The following is a 20,626-nucleotide window of genomic DNA, read 5'->3' as shown; positions in this document are numbered from 1 at the left end:
ATAAAGTTTTAAATACAAAGTGCTTTTTATATATCGAGAATGATACAGTGTTACTGAATAGATCCCTGTTTTGTAATCTTGATTACAAGCTAACTGCTAAATGTGTTCTTTCTTCCCCGTTCCAGACAACATTCAACAGTAAACCCCTTGGTGGTAGCAGCCTGAGGACCAGAGGCCACTGCCAGCAACGTCTATCACATGAGAGTAAAACCAAACTTTTAAAACAAAATTTCATCCCAAATCCAAGAAAAGTTCTTTTTATTTTAAGGAAGAAAAAAAAGTTTCCACTTGGCAGTAACAGGCCGGGAAGCTTAAGGAGAAGGTAACGTAAGAGCAGCACCTGTCCCACTCCGGTGAAAACGTCAGGTGTGTTACTCTGCTTACGAGCATCCTGAATATAAGCTTGCTTTTTACCCTAAAACATCTGATTGGCAGATAAGGTCTCAGAATAGCTGCTGATTTTGTTGTTTTTGGTAGGTATAGCTATGTGGACTTGTAAATTTATGCGGCTTTATATAGAATTTGGGAGCATGAATCTGTAGACTACTTTCTAAGATTAGGACTCGTCCTTTCCCCCTTTTAAAAAACGCCCAGCACTCCTACAGAGCTGCCAGCGGGAGCTCAGCGTCCCCTCTAGAAGAGCATCGCCCCTTCCAGTGCATTTGCGAGACTCCTCTTTTCCTGGGCAGCTTTTCCCCCTCTCAAGTATAACCTGCCACTCAAAATCCTGCTCCTGGCATCGCTCACGCTGACAGCTGGAGTGTCGCTGTGGCACTCTAGTAACTCCTGAAGTTCACAGGTAACGCTCAGCCGTGACTTCTGGCTCCTCCCCACTGACCGACCCTTTCGGGAAGCACCATAATCTAAGACAGCAGAGCGGCTACAGCAGCCAGTGGTACCGTGGTCAGCCGCAGCAGGCCAGACGTCTCCTAGCCACAGAGGAGACCCCACTGTGTAGATGCTACAATTAAACAAAGGATTTCAGACAGTGAACCAATTCGAAATACCTATCTCTGGCACACTAGAGAATTATAAGAAGATACAGTATTTCAAACTAAATGTTAGTACTAAAATACTCTGCCTTATCAAGAGTCTGAAACACACTGTGACAGTGGCATCTTATAGAAACTGAAGCTTGTACCATAAGTTGTTTCATACTTAGAATGTCACCTCTTAGTATCTCCATTGTTTTAGGTGAAATACACTTTAGAAAGAATAAAACCAGACAAGAGAGCTCTGCTAATCAATTTTGCATCCTAGGAATCACATTACCTGTAGCTTTTACAGAAGTAGCATTTCATTCAGTGAAGCAGTTACCAAAACAAACCCATATTACCTAAGTATCCATAGAAAGAGCAAAATGAAATTCCAACATGAGCTCGTAATAATGAGTGATCAAAAACTGCTGCCACCTGAAGTGGAACTGGTGGGCTGGAGTCCAGTTCCAAGGGCAGGTATCTATCACCAAACGCACCCGCCTCAATCGTGACAGGCCTAGAGGTCTGCCTTGCTACTGGGAGCGGGGGTAACTTACCCCCATTACCTACTCCAGGCCGGGACTGGAACATACAAAGCTGAGGAATTAGATTTTTTAATTGGCCTACTTAGAACTGGTCTTTCAGAAATATCTTCCTTTTTTTTTTTTAAGCTTCTCTCATAATAGCAAGTAGCACATATCATCTGTGCCCAGATTTGCATAATTACCATAGTTTATTTTTGTGCCTGCCACTCAAGGGCCAGATCCTATTTTTAGTTAGCCTCAGTCGTATTCTGCTCAGCCTTTGCAGCTTCATAAGACTTGGTACAAGAAGTCACATGCCTGTGGAAACTGTCCCTCCACATGAATCTCTTCGCGCAGATATTACACTCGTATGGCTTTATGCCTGTGTGAATTTTCATGTGGCCCACGAGATGATGCTTCATTTTGAATTTCTTACCACAGACACCGCAGCCATAAGGCCGAAGACCGAGGTGCATACTCATGTGTCGATCTCTTTGACTCTTGTGAGTGAAACTTTTCCCACACTGACAAGGATACAGCTTGTCGGTGGCAGAGAAACCTAAGTGGGATGCTTCTTCTTTAATCCCTGTTACCATTTCAATATTCTCACTGTAGCCTGCTGCTAGGGCCGCCTCCTGTCTGTGTCCAATCAGATTTCCATCCGACCGCTCTCCAGAAAACTCTTCCATGGAAGAGCCATAGAAGTCCACCTGCTCATCGTAATTACTTTCATCGGCCTGTTCGTCAAACTCTGCTTCCACCTTTTTCTCCCCAATGTGGAAGTCTTCCTCTACTCCTGAGGGCTGGGCTGAGTGCTCCGTCTGCATGGTGTTGATGGACTCAGTGACCTGGTGCTCATCGTAGGGGGCGTGCACGTCCATGCCCTCGCACGCCTGTTCGAAGCGCTCGGGCTTCACGTGAATCCAGCGTTTGTGTGCCATTATGCTGGGCTTGCTGTACAGAGGCCGGGTGTAGTGGAACTCGGCACTGTCACTGGCCCCCTCCTCCCCGTCCTGGCTCGCCATTTCAGTGCTCAGTCGGTCGTGCTCTGTGGACGAGTTGCTGGGAAGGTATTCATGCTCAGTGAGCTGTGACGACAGCTCATCTTTGGTGCTCTCCTCTTCATTCTCTCCATCTCTCAGTTCTTGGGATTTGGGGAAATCAGTGTGGCCCCCTGAGCCCAGCTCAAAGCTCTCTACCAGGCCGTTGTAACTACTGCTGCTCGGAGACTGGTGGTCACTGCCATGATTTAGCTTCTGACACAGGACTGTGGGGTTTCCCTCTAAAACCTCAGTGCATTTGTCCACCACATGCCACATCTGGAGGAAGCTCGCTGCTGTTAAGTAACTAACAATTTCTGGAGCGGGCATCACGAGACGTCCCGTGTAACTAGACAGGAGAATGTTCTCAAATACTCTTGGGTTCATCACATCAGGCAAAACAATCCTCCTACTGTTTTTCAGGAGTACCTGGTCACAGAAATAGGGTGAACTGGCAGCAAGTACAGCTTTGTGTGCCCGGAAAATGTGGCCTTGCACAACAATGGAGACATCACATAATTGTCCTTGCTGGCGCTGCTGGTTCAGTTTCTGCAGAATAGTGCTGGAAAAATCAGGAAATTCTACCCGAAAAGAGTTTGTTCCAGGCTCCATTTCATCACAAATCTTGTTCGGTGCTACAAGAGAAAGAAAAATTAGTACTAATTCCAGCTCAAAGAGAAACTTACTGATCTCTAAGAAAACGAAGACAAGTGCCACAGTTCTCTAACGTCCCCTTGCCTGTGGGCACTACTGAGTGGCACACTCATTCCCCTGAGCAAGGCTCTCAGGTATGAGCGTGCCGGAACCACCCGCCACTCTGCGTGGTAGTAACTCTTGATTCTGTCTGTGAATGAGAGAATGGAATCCAGAGAGATAAGATCTGCAAACTACAGAAATCACCCAGGTGAAATAAAGTAAATATTTCTAGTCAAAACAAACATGATATATTATCAAAATGGCAGAATTTTAAAAAGGCCTCATCAGATTCAACCCAAATTTCCAAGTTGGGGTGAGGATGAAAGTGAGGATCGAATTGAGCTCAGAAGGAAGAGCACATGTAAAGGATCTCAGGCAAAAAAGGAATTGAAAGGAGACCACCAGGCTAGCATCCAGTGACGGAGGGGTAAGGGGGCTGAAGTGGCCAGGACAGAACAATCGTGCCTTTGGTCCCTCAGCACCACAGGGGTGAACTCCTGAGACTCCCAACAATGTGAGCTGCAGTCAGAATTTTGGCTTTTAGGAGCTTCTGATAATGTGAAACGAATGAAATTAAACGGGAAGACAAGGTATTCCTTCTATCTGGTGGCCTTCAAATTGTTAAGAAGTTACAGACCAAAGGATAATATGAACTGTTACTGAATGAACCCAATCTGAAGATAAATTATAACACAGTAAGTAAGGGATTACCTGTGTTGTTATTGTAAATATATTTTGGGTAAATCAAGCATTAGAGACAATCTCTAACAATGGCAATGAACAAGATAAATTTTGTCAGAGATCCTGCTCATGCCCCATAATTTCATAGTAAATCAAAACAAACTAGAAAACCCAACAGATTTATGAGTACTATTTGTCACCTGGCTCTAATCTATATCTAAACACTGCTAAGTACCAGGTATGAGAAAAAAGAACCAGACAACCCAAACAAAGGTTGCAAGTCATCTTTGAGAGAGGGAGAGATGCCAAAAGAAGAAACTAATGTTTCTTGAGTAACTGCTGTATATCAGGGGCTACACACCTTTTTTACTCAACTTTCAAAGACTCTGCAAATGTAAGGATTGATATTCTCAAGTTCAGCTATTTCAAGTAACTTCCTCAAGTTACTTGAAAGGTAGTTTTCATTAAGTTGAGATTTGACTCTAGGTCTCTATGATTCCAAAGCCTATGTTATTTTTCCTATCACATCATTCTGCCTCTTCCAAGATGCCAAAATATCAAAGTAATCATTAATAATTTAAAGAGGTAACACAGTTTTTAGAATAAAGTATTAGTTTATAGTTATACCTCTTAAAACATTCTATCATAACTTAAAATAAAAACAGACCAGGAAACAAGCTATTTAGGTATTTGCAGTTTGCAAAAGCAAAAGTTAACTAGGTAAATGCAGACTAGAGTTAGGTAAATTCTGAGAACCACCTCTGGGTAAACAGATTCTCTGCTAGATCCCATCGCTGCAGAATTTTGTTTTCAGATACATAAAAAAATGGGGAGACTAATACACGCATGTAAAAAAAAGTACAGAAAGCTGTAAAAAACAAACAAACAAACAAAAACCCTCTCTACTATTTATTCCTAGTCTGTTCCCCCCAAAGGAAATCACCATTAACAAACTTTTGCACGTATTTCCAGAAACATCTCTGTGCATATATCAGAATCATATACAACCTTTAAAACTCCCTAACTAAACAGATTCATTAACTACATTTTATTCTGCGCTTAGCTTTTGTCACTTAATGTATCCTGCAATCTTCCAACATGCTATATACTGATTTTTTCCCAAAAACTTCATGTAGAAACTTAATCCTCCAATGTGATGGTATGCAGAGGTGGGGCCTTTGGGAGGTATTTACGTCATAAGGCAGAGCCCTTAAAAATGGGACACATCATAAAAGAGCCACAAGACGATTAATTCCATGTGAGGACACATTGAAAAGGCTGCTGTCTATGAACCAGGAAGTGGTTCTCACCAAACACCGAATCTGCCAGCACCTTGACCTTGGACTGCCCCAGCATCCAGAACAGAGGAATAAATCTGTTTATAAGCCACACAGTCCACAGTATTTTGTTACAGTAGCCCAAATGGACTAAGACACCATACAGCAGACAGCTGTTTAATGGCTATAGAGCTGCCTGCTATATGGATTCATCGTAATTTAAGCAGTTCTCTTCTTATAGAAGTTTAATTGTCCAGGTTTTTAAAATTATGAGCAATGCTATAATGGATGTTTGTGTATACTACCTTGGCAAATCCTTGAAATATCTATAGGTTAATCTCTACCAGTGGAACTGCAGGGTCACGTGGCTGTACATATTATATTCTGACACATATTAACAAACTACTTTCCAGAGAGGTGGCAAGTTGCACTCCTATCAGCGGTAATGACAGTGTCTACTCCTCAACACTCTTAGCAACACTGGATGCTATCAAACGAGAAAAAAACTTTACAAAACTCCAAAGTGAATCCATGAGTCACTGTTGTTTTGATCGACATTTCTTTAATTATGAATGAGATTATTCTTTACTCACGTTTACTGGTTATTTGTTTTTCCTATAAATTACTAGTCATATCCTTTGCTCAAATAAATTGAAGAAACATCTTATTGTAGTTTTTTTGTAAATCTGGGAAATTAACTTTGAAATTTACCCAATCTTTGCTTTTATGGCTCCAGGGCTTTGTGTTAGATGTAGAAAAGGCATTCCCAACTCCAAGGTTATTTTAAAAAGTAAAAAGAATTAGTAAAATTTTTTTCCTGGTGCTTTTTTTTTTTTTAAAGCTTTTAAACCTTTAATACACAAAGGGTTATTTTGGCATAAGGAGTAAGGTTGGTATCCAGCCTTTTCCCTCCAAAACGGCTAGCCTGTTTTTCCAACACTATTTATTGAATATCCATCTTTTCCTCAAGATTTCAAATATCTGTCGTGGAATTTTAAATGACTGAAAATAAGACTTTAAAAAACAGTTCTACAACAATAAATGCCATAAGTGATATTACAGAAAATAGTGAAGGAGAAAGCTCTAGAGGTCAGTCCCTCCACCAAAACCACCAGTCAACTGTTAAAATGGTCAGAATCAACTATTTTGGAACCCTGGAATCTGACCAGACACTTATAGCAACCAAGACAATGCTCGATGGAGGGAGAGGCTGCTGAAGCTTCCTAACAGAGCAGTGTGCGCAAACCAGCTCCAATCTCCCTTCCTCAGCCCTGCCACAGCCTGTGGGACTGTTGGCCCACATTCCTACAGTGGCTGGCTGGCAGACCCACGCAGCGCTGTTTTGCACTCCCTCAGACTGCAAAGGCTTCCCAGCAACATCTATCATAAGATTTTAAAAGACAAACACACTTTTCTGGCTTACAAAACATTAAGTAAACCTCTGTCAGGTCATAGGCTGACCACATAGATAAAGGGACAGAAACTCCAGTGACTACACACAACAGGAATACTACAGACTTTGCAAAATAGTTGGGAAAAATCACCATACAAATAGTCAAATGTAGCCCTCAACAAGGAACAAAAGAAATCTCTTAGGAGGGGAAGAATCTGATTTCAAGAGTTACCACACAGAATACTCAAAATGTTCCAGTTCTCAACCAAAATTACAAAGTATACAAACAAAAAGGAAAACTCATTCGCAGAAACTATCCCTGAGGAAAATTCTATACATTAGAATTACTAGTCAGAGATATGAAATCAACTGTCTTGTATAAGCTCAAATTGCTAACCCCTCCCCCAAAACAACTCCCCAGACCCAATGTGACACAGAACTAAAGGAAATCAGGAGAACAATGTCAATAAAGAATTAGAAATTATAAAAAAGGAACCAAACAGAAATTCTGGAGCTAAAAGTATAATAACTGTGTTATGGGCTGAACTGTACCCCCTGCCAATTCATATGTTGAAGCCCTATAACTCCCAGTACCCCAGAATGTGACTGCATTTGGACAGAGGGCCTTTAAGGAGGTAATTCAGTTAATGTGGGGCCATTAGGATGGGCTCTAATCTAACTGGTGCTTTTGTAAGAAATGAATTTGGACACACATCAGGGGTGTATGCAATATGAAAACACAGTGAAAATGTGGTAAGCCAAGGAGAAGTCCTCAGGAGAAACCAAATCTTCCAATATCATGATCTCAGACTCAGTCTTTAGAATTGTGAAGAAATTCTGTTATTTAAGTCACCCAGTCTATGACGGTTTTTTTGTGGCAGCCTAGGAAACAAATACAAGTTGAAATTAAAAATTTACAAAAGGAGTTCAATGGCAGATTTAAGCAGGCAGAAAAAAAAAATCAGCAAACTCAAAGATAAAAGAAGTGATATTACCCCCTTGGAGAGGAAGGAAGAAGAATAAAGAAAAATGAACACAATCTGAGGCACTTGGGCACGCCATCAAATGTACCACTAGGCACACCATGGGAGTCTCAGAAAATGAAAGGGTAGAAAAGGTATTAAAAGAAATAATAATTGAAAACTTCCCAAATTTGGTAAAAGACACACCTATACATCAAGAAGCTCAACAAAGTCCAAGCAGGATAAAGGTAAAGAGATCTACATGACATACACTGCGAGTCAAGCAGTAGAAAGCCAAAGACAAGGGAGAATCTTGAAAGCAAAAGAAAGCAACGACTCATCCTGTAAAAGATTAACAGCTAATTTCTCATCAGAAACCATGGAGGCCAGAAGGCAGTAGTATGACATATTTAAAATGCTAGAAGAAAAAGTTGTCAACCAGGAGCTGTACATCTGGAATAACTATACTTTCAAAAGTGAAGGGGAAATTAAGACATTCCCAGATAAACAAACAAACAAAAAAACAACAAAAGGTAAAGGTTTTGTTACCAGCAGATCTCTATGACAAATGAGAAAGGGTCTTTCAGGACGAAGTGAAAGAACACTAGATAGTAATTCAGAGCCACACGAAGGAATAAAGACTACTGATAAAGGTGACACCATAGGTAAATATAGAAGCCAATATTATACTTTTGGTTTATAACTTTTTTCCTATATAATCTAGAAGGCAAATGCATTAAACAATTATAAATCTATGTTAATTGGCACACGTGTATTAAGATATCATCTGTGACAATAACAATATGAAGGGGGAGGGACAGAGATGTATAGGAGCAGTGTTTGCATACTACTGAAACTAAGTTTGAATTAGTCAGACTAGATTGTTATAAGTTAAAGATGTTAACTGTAAACCTCAAGGTAACCACTAGGAAAATAAAAGGAAAAGGAATTAAAATGGAATGCCAAAAAACAAAAACAAAACAAATATTTTTAAAAGGCAGTAATGGAAGAACTGAGGAAGAAAAAACGTAAGATATGCTGAAGAGAAATAGCTAAATGGTAGAAGTAAATCCTTCCTATTAAAAGGCAGAGATTGGCAGAATAGATTTTAAAAAATTATTTATATGTTGTATCTAAGAGACTCACTTCAGATACAAAAGCAAATTGATGAAAGTAAATTGATGAAAAAAATATTCTACGTAAAGAGTAACTGAAAGAGAGCTGGGGTGGCTATATTACTCATCAAACAAAACAGATTTTAAGACAAAAAGGTTACAAGAACAAAGGAAAACATATATTGACAAAAGGTTCAATCTATCAAGAAGATATAACAATTATAAACATATATATACCTAACAAGAGAAATATAATCAAGCAAAATATATGAAGCAAAAATGAACGGGATTAGAGAGACCTACAATAACAGGTGGAGACTTCAATACCTCTTTCAATAATGGATAGAAAAACCAGACAGAAGATCTATGAGGAAAGAAAGGTCTTGAACAACATTTTAAATCAATTAAACCTAAAAACCATCTACAGAACACAAACAGAAAGGAATGAAGTTCTGAAACATGTTACAATATGAACACTGAAAATATTCTAAAAATAAAACGTCATGTTAAACACTAACTTAAATAAGCCAGACATAAAGGTACAAATGTTATACAATTCCACTTATCTGAAATATCTAGAATAGGCAAATTCATAGAAAAAGAAAGTAGATAAGAGGTTACCATGGGCTCAGGGGAGTTATTGCTTAATGGGTAGAGTGTTTGTTTGGGGTAATGAAAAATTTTGGAAATAGAAAGTGGTGCTGGTTGCACAATGTGGTAAGTATAATCAATGCCACTGAATTGTACACAACAAAATGGCAAATTGAATGACATATACGTTTACCATGCATTAAAAAAAAAATGGAAAAAAGGTCATGTAACTTTAACGGTGTCAAGGTGGTCACAGTCCTTGCAATTGAGTAAGTATCTGATCTCTACCCTTAATTTTGTGTGTGGCATTTCTACATACACCCTGAGCTTAGTAATATCCAAAGCCTGAACTTTTACAGATTTTCCTGCCATAGAAGCAATATTTACAAACTTATAGGTGGTTGTGATCTATATTAACAGTATAGTTGCTACTTCAATTGTTTACAAAACTTACATAGAAGTAATTAATTAACTCACTAAAAACAAACAAACATAAAACACTATATGTAAGGTAGTGTGGAGGATTCTAAGATGATCAAGGAGTCTCACTGTCCAGAGTTTAGAATCTGGTAGGGAAGAAAAAAACACATGCATACGACCCTGTTATCAAGCAAAGCCTGGTAAAACGCACCACAAGAAAATTACAAACCCGGGGGAATTCAGAAGAGGGAATCTGGTATACCCACAGTTATATATCTTGTCACTATAAAGTTGGTGTCACCAGCGTAAGAGGAAGACTTCAGAGCAGTACATAATTCTTCTCATTTATCACCTCCTCATCCAAAAAATCTAAGAAATATACTAAAACTGGCCTGAGTTCTGAAAAAAAGGAGATCAGAATTATCTATATGCCACGGACTTTAATTAAGGATACAGCAGAGATGGGGCCAGACTGAAGAGAGACAGTGCCCCTGCGACTCTACCTGCGATACCAGGCAATCCTGGTATAGTAGCAGCCCTCGTGACAGAGGACCACTAATACCTGTTCATTTGGAAGGCCTGCAACTAAAAAGCCAGAGTGGACCATGGGACAGGTCTTGCAGATTGGCAACACTGAGAGGGGGCTGCACTGGGATACCAAAGGTTGCCTCAGCAGAGATTTTTTTATGACATGAGAGGGTGGGGCTCAGTAACAGCCCGAGGAAGGAAGCAAAGGCACCACCCATCATTTCCCAGCTGGGCCAAAGAGACTAAAGTAGGTCCCTGGCACCACAATTTCACTGACACAGGACAAAGTGCACAGAGCTCAAGCTCTCCTGAAAGTACCTGAGGCCCAGCCTCTGGCCTCAGCTATTACACCCAAGCAAGTCCTGATGTCAACATGGTGCAGCCCGTCCTCCAGCAAAAGAGCCAAAAGTTGATTCTAACAGCATTCAGATCTACAGTGAAGGACCAAAACCAATCCACCCACAAAGGACATTTCAGACCTGAACTGAATGTTTCCCTCTAAAAAATTAATAAACAGAATAAAACCAACATGGTTTAATTGTTAGTGAATGAGGTCTGTAAATATATTCTATAGTAACAAAAAAGAAGTAAATGGCAAAGGATAAAGAGTAATATAATTTTTAAACTGAAGTTTTCCACTAAATTATGAAAACATGGGCTCTATGAGTGAAGTATAAGGAAGATGAGACAAAATAGCAGAATGATATGAAAAAAAGCCGACTGAATTAAAGATGTAAGAAAACTAATAGAGCATAAAGTTTGAACAGACTAAAGACTTGGGATGGGTGCCAGGGGTGAAACAATAGAGCAGAAATTTTAATAGGCAATAAGAATGAAAAGTACAACTGTAGAAAATAGAATCAATGATGTGGAAGGCACTTTGAGGCCCTTCTAGGAGAATGCAGGAGGATGAAAATATGAAAACAGCAAGAGAAGATACTAGAACAGGAGAAGAGACTGGAGATCCAATGTACGGCTAATTAGTGTCCGTGAAAGAACGAACAAAACAAATGGAGTAGAAGGAACAAATAAAATACTCAACAGAAGAAAACTTCGCCGAGTGGAAAACTGCAAGTATTCAGAAGAGTCTTGTAGTGGAGACAAATTAGCCCCAGATAAAATGTAGTTCTGGTCTGTTAAAGAGAGCTTAAAAACAAGCCTCCAAACGATCAGACTATTTCCAAGTAACTTGTCTTCCAGAACAAAGCCTGAGAATATTTACATAATACAAAAATATCCAGAATCCAACAGGGTAAAATTCACGTCTGGCATCCAGTAAAAAAAAAATCACCAGGCATGCAAAGAAGCAGGAAAATATAACCTATAATAGAGGGGACAAAATCAATCAGTAGACACAGACCCAGAATGACAGATTTATACAACTGGTAAAAAATTCTATGTTCCATATGTTCAAGAAAAAAGAGGAAAATTAAGCATAGGTTGATAGGAAAGCTATAAAAAAGGCCCAAGTTGAACTTCTACAGATTAAAACAAAATGAAACAAACACTGGATGGAAATAAGAACAGAATTAACACTGCAGAAGAAAAGGTTAGTGAAATTGAAAGGCTAGGCAATAGAAACAACTTAAAATAAAACAGAGAAAAAGAAAAAAAGAGCAGAATATCAGTGAGCTGTGGGGCTGCAAGGGGCTTGAGAGAGTATAGGAGCCAAAATTTATTTGAAGAAATAACGCTTAAATCTTTCCAAATTTGATGAAAATAATAAACCCACAGATCCAAGAAGCTCAACAACCCCAATGCAAGAAACATAAAGAAAACTATACCAAGGTATATCATAATGAAATCCCTTAAAACCAGTGAGAAAGAGAAAATATTAAAAGCAGAGAAAAAAGAGCCACTGGGTACAGAGGATCAAAGATAAAAAAAAGGCTGTAAACATCTTGGAAGAAGCAACGCCAGCTAAGAGAAAGGAGACAATACAAAACAGAAGACATTTTTGAAGTACTGAAAGAAAAAACTGTTAACTTAGAATTCTATACCCAATCAAAATCTCTTTCAAAATGAAAGCAAAATATCTTTTCAGACATAGAAAAGCTGAATTAGTCACCAAAAGGGTCAAAAGTAAAAAAAAAAAAAAACAAAACAAACAAAAAAAAAAACCAATAAAAACAGATACATAAAAACAAAAATACATCCAGCAACAATATTCATATCAAAGCAAAATTCAATGTAAAGAGCATCAAACATTATAAAACCTTATTAATTGATGATTTAACTCAATGAGTGCTATCTTGTGAACTTTTATGTGTAAAATGTAGTACAGTCTTCAAAAAACGATGACAGAAAAAAATTGTGATAAGAAATATAAATATCCCTTGTTTAATCCTTAACAAATCAAGCAGGCAAAGGACTAATTAGAATCTAGAGGTTTACACTGGTATCATTAATAATGCTAACTTAACTGGAACCCCCAACCTTTGCATCCTATGAGGAGTTCCCAATCCCCCGCTGCAGTACAGATAGTGGCCTGTTAGGAACCGGGCCGCACAGCAGGAGGTGAGCAGTTAGTGAGCGAAGCTTTATCTGGGTTTGCAGCCGCTCCCCAGCATCACCATCTCAGCTCCACCTCAGATCATCAGGCTTTAGATTCTCATAGAAACACTGGTCCCTGGTTCCAAAAAGGTTGGGGACCTCTGCTTAAATAATCCACCTTCTTTTTCAATTTCCATAGTCCATTTACAAAAATTATCATATAAGGGGACAGAGAGCATCAATAAATTCCCCGCAGCAGAAATGCATACATAGAGCACATCTGATTACATGGGATTACACAATGTAATAAATCCAGAAATATTAAAATTATAAATTTTAAAAAGCTTAAATACTCAATAATTAATGTTCTCAATTCTTAACACAATGAAGAAATTAAAATTGATTATAGAAACTTTTTAAAACAGGAGACAATTCCACACTAATACATTTTAAAGTGTCACTGATAGTTTTACTGAAAAATATAAATGATCAGAATTGATCTAAGAAAAAAATCTGAAAAGATTAATAACCTCAGAGAAAGTAAAAAAATATATTCGAATGATTTCCAAAAGGACACCAGGCCCAGAATATTTTATGAAAAGATTCTTAAAACAAATCCATTTCTGTGCTACATAAACTGTTTCAGAGCGGGGAGAAAGAGGCAAGGGAATAAGAGCAGGAGAAAACTTGCTAATTATTTTTATGTAAAATCCTGGTATCAAAACTGAAACACACACACACACACACACACACACAAAACTGTAAGCCTATGTCACTTAGTAAGGTAGAAAGAAAAATTAAAATTGTTTATTTTAATCTCTTGAGGGTTAAGTGCATTGTGAAGGTGATATACTGAAGAAATTGAATTCCTAGACCCATCGCACTGAAGGCAGGATCCTAGACTATGGTAAAATTACCACCAGAAAGCCATCTCGCAAACTCTCCCTCAGCTCTCTTCCATTCAAGACCACGTTTGGTGATACAAAGATCATTACCTTTGCCTTCTTCTACAAGTGACAGGGACTGATAGGAGAGAAATCTGAAAAGAATGACTGGGACTACCCAGCTGAAGGCTGAGTTTGAGCTTCAAATGTTGGCACTGGGGGCAGCACTGAAAACTTGAGTGACATGCTGTGAAATACGTTCAGAAGAGATAATCTGCTGATGGACTTAAAGCAGGGGCAAGTCTGAAGTAGAGGCTGACTTTAAGATTTCAGCAAATACAGTCTAGGTTTGAAGACAATGAAAGTAACAGTGAGTATGGAAAACAGACAGGTAGAATTGATGGGACTGACTCAATCAGTAGGCAGGAATACTCAAGAGTAGTGAAAGGTATAAATAATACCATCAAGAAAGTAAAAAGATAACCTACAACATGAGAGAAAATATATGCAAATCATATAACTGATAAGTAACTTGTATCCAGAATATATAACGAACTCTTAAAATTCAGTAATAAAAAGATAGCCCAACTGACAAATGGGCAAAGAATTTGAAGATATTTCTCCAAAGATATACAAATGAGTACACAAAAAATGCTCAATATCATTATTCATTATGGAAATGCAAACTGACACCACAATGAGAAAGCACTTCTCACCCACCCAAAATAAGACGGACAGTAACAAACGTTGGTGAGGATACAGAAGGATTACACCCCTTATATTCATTGCTGGTGGGAATGTAAAATGGTACAGCCACTTTGGAAAACAGTCTGGCAACTCCTCAAAGAGTTAAACATAGAGTTACCAGGGAACCCAACAATTCCACTCATATGTATATATCCAAGAAAAATGCAAACATGATGTCCACAAAAAACATACACGAATGTTCATAACAGCATTATTCATAATAGTTCAAAGTGGAAACAACCCAAATGTCCTCAGCTGATGACTGGATAAGTAGAATGTGGTATATCCATACAATGGAATATTATTCCACTTATTATGTACGTAATATTGTACTACGCCATTCTTTCGGCAATAAAGAATGAAGTACCAACAGATGTGACAATACGGCTGAACCTTGAAAATGTTATGCCAAGTGAAAGAAATCAGGCACAAAAGGCCAGACCTTATATGATTCTGATTCTGTTTATACTAAATGTCCACGATAGGGAAAATCCATAAGCAAAATGTAAATCAGTGACTGCCAGGAACATTGCGGAGAGGAAATGGGGAATGAAATGCTAATTGGGTTTTAGGGGGGACGAAATTCTAAAATTAGATTCTGGTGATGGGTATACAAACCACTGAACATATTAAAAAACTCTTAATTGCATGTGAATTGTCTCAATAAAGCTGTTTAAAAAAACAGAGTACTGTAAAGTAAATTAGTTACCAATACCGACTCTGAAGTTTCCTGACTGCGTAACTAGGAAAATGTCTTATTAACAGGAATAAAAACAGCATCTACTATTTATTAAATGCATGCGTTATACCACAGTCTGTGCAAAGCACTTTATGTAGTCTGTCTCGTTTAATTCTTGTGACAACCCACTCCATAGGTATTTTTTATTCCTATTGCATAGAATAGGCAATAGGCAAAGAGGCTAGACTACATACCTAAGGTCATAAAACTAGGAAGTGGTGAAGTTGGAATTTAAATTTAAAACATTTGCTCAGGCCCATCACAGGCATACTTTGTTTTATTGCACCTCAATTTATTGTGCTTCGCAGATGTTGCGTGTTGTTGTTTTTTTTTAATGGAAGGCAAGACCCTCCACCAGCAAAAAGATTACAACTCACTTTATTGCGGTGGCCTGGAACTTAACCTGCAATCTCTCTGAGTTATGCCTGTATCCTCTGAGAGATGAGACAGTATGGAAGGTAAACATGAATACTATTTTCACAAATAAATAAATGATACATAATGCATTAATAAACTCCAGAGCAAATTATTCACCATCCTCAGACTTAATGAGGTACTTAGCAATTTTATGTGTTACCCTGCACATAGTTTTTTTTAAATCCAATAGTAACAGTTCTAAAACAAACACGCCCATCCCAGCTCATTCCCTCCATGATTCATGGAGTCTATCCTGGCTTATTTTAAAAGATAGAGAGAAGGGCAAATATTGTAGAATCAATGAACTAGATGACCTCCAAGATCTCTTCCAACTTTGATGAGTTTAATAGTAGCCTAAATGTATTGTTCAGCCGAGAAACTATATGTCAAGTTTGATACACTATTTAAACACCAATTACAAAACCTAAAAACAGATGACAGCAAAATAATAGGGGAATAGGCCACCAGCTACTTGTCTCAAAGCTCTCCAGAGATTTCTTAATCAGAACATATGGTAACTTGCAAGCTTACTGTAGAGGGCACGTTTAAACACAGTAAATATTACGTTAGCAAAACTAAAGACTAGCATAAAAATGTACAAAAATACCAACACACCATGCCTATCAAAATTCTTAGTCAAATGATTTACAGTTTGCAAAGCAGACTATGTAAATTTAGGCCTTAAAATACCCCTATATCATCAAACTCATTTTAAAGATGAGTAAACTGAAGCTCAGGAAGGTTCAAAGACCTGCCCAAGGCCACTTATCTCAGAAATGGTATGTCAGCATTCAAACAGAAGTGTAATTCCAAAACTAATATTTTTCTAAGTTTAAATAAAGACACTTAGAAACATTTCTCTGAAGTTAAATGCTCTAACAGTACAATGATTGGCCTTTAATGTGCAGTATCTCCTTAGAAGAGAAGAGAAACTTCTGGTCTAGGGCAATTAAATACATTATTATTTTTGCTGAAAAAGAAAACAATTCTAGTAAGTGATTGTTAAAAATGTATTTTTAGCAAGTCAATAGCTTACCTAATGCAAAGTCGTAATCCTGGGATAAAGGTTCCTTATACCATGGCCATCAAAGAAGCAGTATGAATGAATGAGGAAAAGGAACCCCTTTCTCAGTTTTGCTTCAAATTAAAATCACACTGACTTCTGAAAGGGAGGATCATGTTGAACATGTAAGAGATGCTGGTGTCATTCACTGTATGCATGTGCCTTACTAACAAACACTACACATGTATGTGAGCAGCAAAAAAGAAAACTAATCAAGACTGGTATTTCTGGTCACACTAACTTCTATTTTGTATCTTACTAGCGTCTGCCTTTGTGATTGGAATAATTTTAGATATATGGACAAGATGCAAAGAATGCTGAGAGTTCCCATACGCCCCTCACCCAGCTCCCTTTTGTGTTAACATCTTACATTACAATCCACATTTGTCAAATTAGAAAACCAGCATTGGTCAATGCCTATGTAACTCTGCAGAATGAAAATATCTTCTGGAAAAGTCTTTCCGGTCTCCAGGCCATGGTCAATTAGCACCCCTATATTTTCTAACTGGAACACTTTAGCCAAAGAACTTAGTGAAACCTATTTCAGGATTTCTAAGAAACAACCTATTTTATGAAGCTTGACTCCTATCTCCCTGTAGTTTTAAGCCACATTTGAATGTTTTACCTAAAACTTCAGGGCAAACGATCCATTATTGTAAACATTTTGAGCTAGAAAAAAAAAAAGAAGTTATTATGAACCCCCACATTGCAGTATTACTTACAATAGCCAAGATCTGGAAGTAACCTAGGTGTCCATCAACAGATGGATAAAGAAGATATGGTACATGTATACAATGGAATATTACTCAACAATAAAAAAGAATGAAACCTTGGCATTTGCAACATCATGGATGGACCTACAGGGTATTAATGCTAAGTAAAGTCAAACGGAGAAAGACACTATATGATTTCATTTATATGTGGAATCTAAAAAAATAAATGAAAAAATAAAATAAAACCAGATTCATATAAACAGAACTGATGGTTGACAGAAGGGACAAGGGTGGGAGGATGGTGAAAAAGGTAAAGAGAAATAAGATGTATAAACTTCCAGCTATAAAATAAATCAGCCACGAAGATGCAGTGTATAGCACAGAGAATATAGTCAATAATATTGTAATAACTTTGCAGGGTGACGAATGGTTACTAGACTTAGTGTGGTGATCACATCATTAAATGTCGAATCACTATGTTGTACACCTGAAACTAATATAATATTGCATGTCAGCGACACTTAAATAAAAAATAAAGAAGGAATTGCTCTAGCCACTGACTCCCCACTTATCAGTCATCCTGCCATTACACTGCAATAAAGCCAAGGAAATGTTTTTAACTTCCCCTTCTCATATTTATTAGAATTCAGGGCAAGAAGCTCAAATCAAGAAAGTAGAGGCTGACCGACACTCGTTTTATGAAAATTATTAACTACACACCAACAAAAGGAATTTTTTCCTTAATGTTACAAATAAGACAAAAATCTTTCTATTCTTATTGCGGATATAAACGAGGTAAAAGGAAAAGTTCATGAAAATGATACAGAGCTTATTCAATTGATTTTAAGAGGCTCATTTCCTCACATATTTAAATTTCTGAAAACAGGATATGATGGCCAGGTGTTAATTTTAATAGTCGCCGCTGCCTGAGGCAATGATAGGCCTCCCTGAGAGCCTCATCAATGTTTTTGATGGCACAAATGATGACACTAGAAAAGCATGGACACAGCTCTGAACTGAAAAGTATTTAAAAGAGAAAGAATGTTAAGAAGTTTAATGAACACTTTAACCATTTCGCTTTTTCTTTTTATATTACATTAGAATGATACCATATAAAATGTTTAAGTGGAAAAAAGTTTTCAATAAGAATTTTTAAAAGCTTAAATAATAAGAAAGCATATGTCTTAGCTTAATTAGCAGTGTTTTCCTTTGGTGGTACATAAAATAATCAATGGTATCTAGGATTCGACACGGTAATTCAGCTGCTGTATTTTACAAGAAAGTTTGATAAACTATGTTATGGGCAAACCGATTGCTTATAAGAAAATATAAAATAAGGGCCTCCCCCATCAGAATACACATAAGAAATAATGCATAATTTTACATTACTATACTAAAAAGGGCTATTTTCCTAATCCTATGAGTTTTCTTCATGCAAAAAGTAAAATCTTTCTTCCAAGATCTTGTTAATTCCGGGTGTTTCTAATGAGCGATTTTTTTCTTTTGGTACTGTGGTAAACTACTCAACATAAAATTTTATCATTTTAACCCTTTTGAATTGTACAATTGGTGGCATTAAGTACATTCACCATGTTGTGCAACCATCAACACTATCCATTTCCAGAACTTTCCCATCATCCCAAAATAAAACTCTGTATCCATTCAACAATAACTTCCCTTCATTCCCTCCTCCCTCTAAACTGTATTCTACTTTGTCTCCATGAATTTGCCTATTTTAGATACTTCGCATAAGCGGACTCATATATTTGTTCTTTTGCACATGGCTTATTTCCAGTGAGTACTTTTGTAAAGCAAATAATAAACTCCAAATTACTGTTTCCCATAACTGAACTGTACATACTGGCAATCTCTGACCTAAGCATACAGCTCTCCCAGAAATCCTGCTACTGTTCCCTGAGCCCCCAGGGTAGAAGATCTCAGACTGACCCTTCCATAGCCTGTAGTTATGCCTGGTTAAGCGGCTCTAACTCCAAGGGCAGGCTGTTGACAGCCCTGGGGGCCATCCTGGAGTAAGTGAATGGAGCAAAGGGAAGGAGGGAGCTGCACAGGCCTGGAAAGCTATGGTTAAGAAAAGGCAAGGTTTCATCAAGTTACTTTGGCTCTGAGATGGCCTCTTGTTTGCCCGCCCGGAGATCCTACACCCTGATACTTAGGTTGGGCAGACACCTGTCAGAGTTGAGGTCAGACTGCAGTCTAGTCATAGAGAATGTCAACAGTGCAGAAAGCTTCACGGGGTCATGAGTCACCTTCCATGGCTCAGAGGTCCGAGCAGGCCTGCCCCACCCCGCCCGACAAACCCAGTTAGAAGAGGCAGAAACGAGAGAAAGCAAAATTGACCGAGAAAAACTCAGACGGCCAAAGGGCTGGACTGACAGGCCATGAATGAGACTATGGCCTGAGAGCGAAACACAAAGGTCAAGAGACAGAAGCAAGGTGGGGACAGAAATAGATAATCACGGATAGGCTCCAGAGACAAAGTGGAAAGAAATACAAAGTAGACAGGGGACGAGCTGAAAGGCAAAAAGGGCAGGTGACAACAGGTGACGGAGACAGCAACAGAGGTGAAATACAGAGGCAAAGAGAGACAGGTATCAACGAAATCCCGGCGCAGCCTTTCTCCCGGCCTCGGCTCGAACCCAAGGCCGTGAAGCCGCGCCCACCCCGCCGCGAAAGGCCAGCGGACGGACACGGCTGGATCTCTAAGCGCTCTGGTCCGCCGAGGTCCACCACTGCGGGGTGACCTTGGGCGAGACACTGCCTCGGGGGCCTTGGTGTCGCGGTACGCACGCCGGGATGGCAGGACACAGCAGAAGTGGGACCCGGCGAACCGGGACTCCAACCGCCTGCGCGCGGCTTAAGCATCCCGGTCGGCGGAATAGGCCTGGCGGGGCCGGCGGCGCGCGGCCGGGACCTGCAGAGAAGCCCTTAAACCTCTCCGGCTTCCCTTCCTGCCCCCTCGCTGCCCGTTGTCCCAACTCCGCCATACCTGCCAAGGGCCCGGCGCTCACATAGCCGGCCCGGGACACTTTCCGCCACCTGTACCAGGCCCGTTTAAGCCGTCGCCGCCGCGACCGCCTCAGCCTGCACCTCCCACCCCCGGAAACACTTCCAGGTCCCGCCCCCCGAAACCGCCAGTACTTCCGGGGGTGCGTCAGAGAGAAAGCAGTGGGCGCATGCGTGACTCACGTTCCGGGCGAGAGCGCTCAGGGATAGCCAGCGCCTGCGCAGTGTAGCAGGGAGCCGGTCCGTCTGCTTTAGGGACTTTGAGGCTCCTGTCTTTTTAAACTTTGCCCTATCTCAGCCTTACCAGCAGAGATTGTGTCAGATCGTTTCTGCCTCCGCAGC

General features: G+C 39.3%; 1 protein-coding gene across 3 annotated transcripts; it reads right to left on the bottom strand.

The window, feature by feature from the left end:
• Positions 1-241: 241 nt before the first annotated feature.
• On the bottom strand, positions 242-20,410 carry ZBTB43 (zinc finger and BTB domain containing 43). Of its 3 annotated transcripts, XM_015594349.2 has the most exons (3): positions 20,268-20,355; positions 16,521-16,646; positions 242-3,176 (listed from the first exon to the last, which is right to left on the bottom strand). In XM_015594349.2, exon 3 carries the CDS (start codon positions 3,151-3,153, stop codon positions 1,750-1,752), a length of 1,404 nt encoding a protein of 467 aa, XP_015449835.1. In that variant the 5' UTR covers positions 3,154-3,176; positions 16,521-16,646; positions 20,268-20,355; the 3' UTR covers positions 242-1,749. The 3 variants fall into 3 exon arrangements, with proteins under 3 accessions (XP_015449835.1, XP_006918035.1, XP_024906995.1); XM_006917973.3 differs by lacking the exon at positions 16,521-16,646 and having other exon boundaries at positions 20,268-20,410; XM_025051227.1 differs by lacking the exons at positions 16,521-16,646; positions 20,268-20,355 and adding an exon at positions 9,943-10,163.
• Between the last annotated feature and the right edge of the window lie 216 nt (positions 20,411-20,626).

Source organism: Pteropus alecto, unplaced genomic scaffold (genome assembly GCF_000325575.1).
Source record: "Pteropus alecto unplaced genomic scaffold, ASM32557v1 scaffold67, whole genome shotgun sequence".
Taxonomy (NCBI): domain Eukaryota; kingdom Metazoa; phylum Chordata; class Mammalia; order Chiroptera; family Pteropodidae; genus Pteropus; species Pteropus alecto.
This window is presented reverse-complemented; position numbering and strand designations above follow the sequence as displayed.

Bases quoted from the DNA above. Each gene is read 5' to 3' on its own strand.
- ZBTB43 (XM_006917973.3), bottom strand. From the start codon at position 3,153: ATGGAGCCTGGAACAAACTCTTTTCGGGTAGAATTTCCTGATTTTTCC.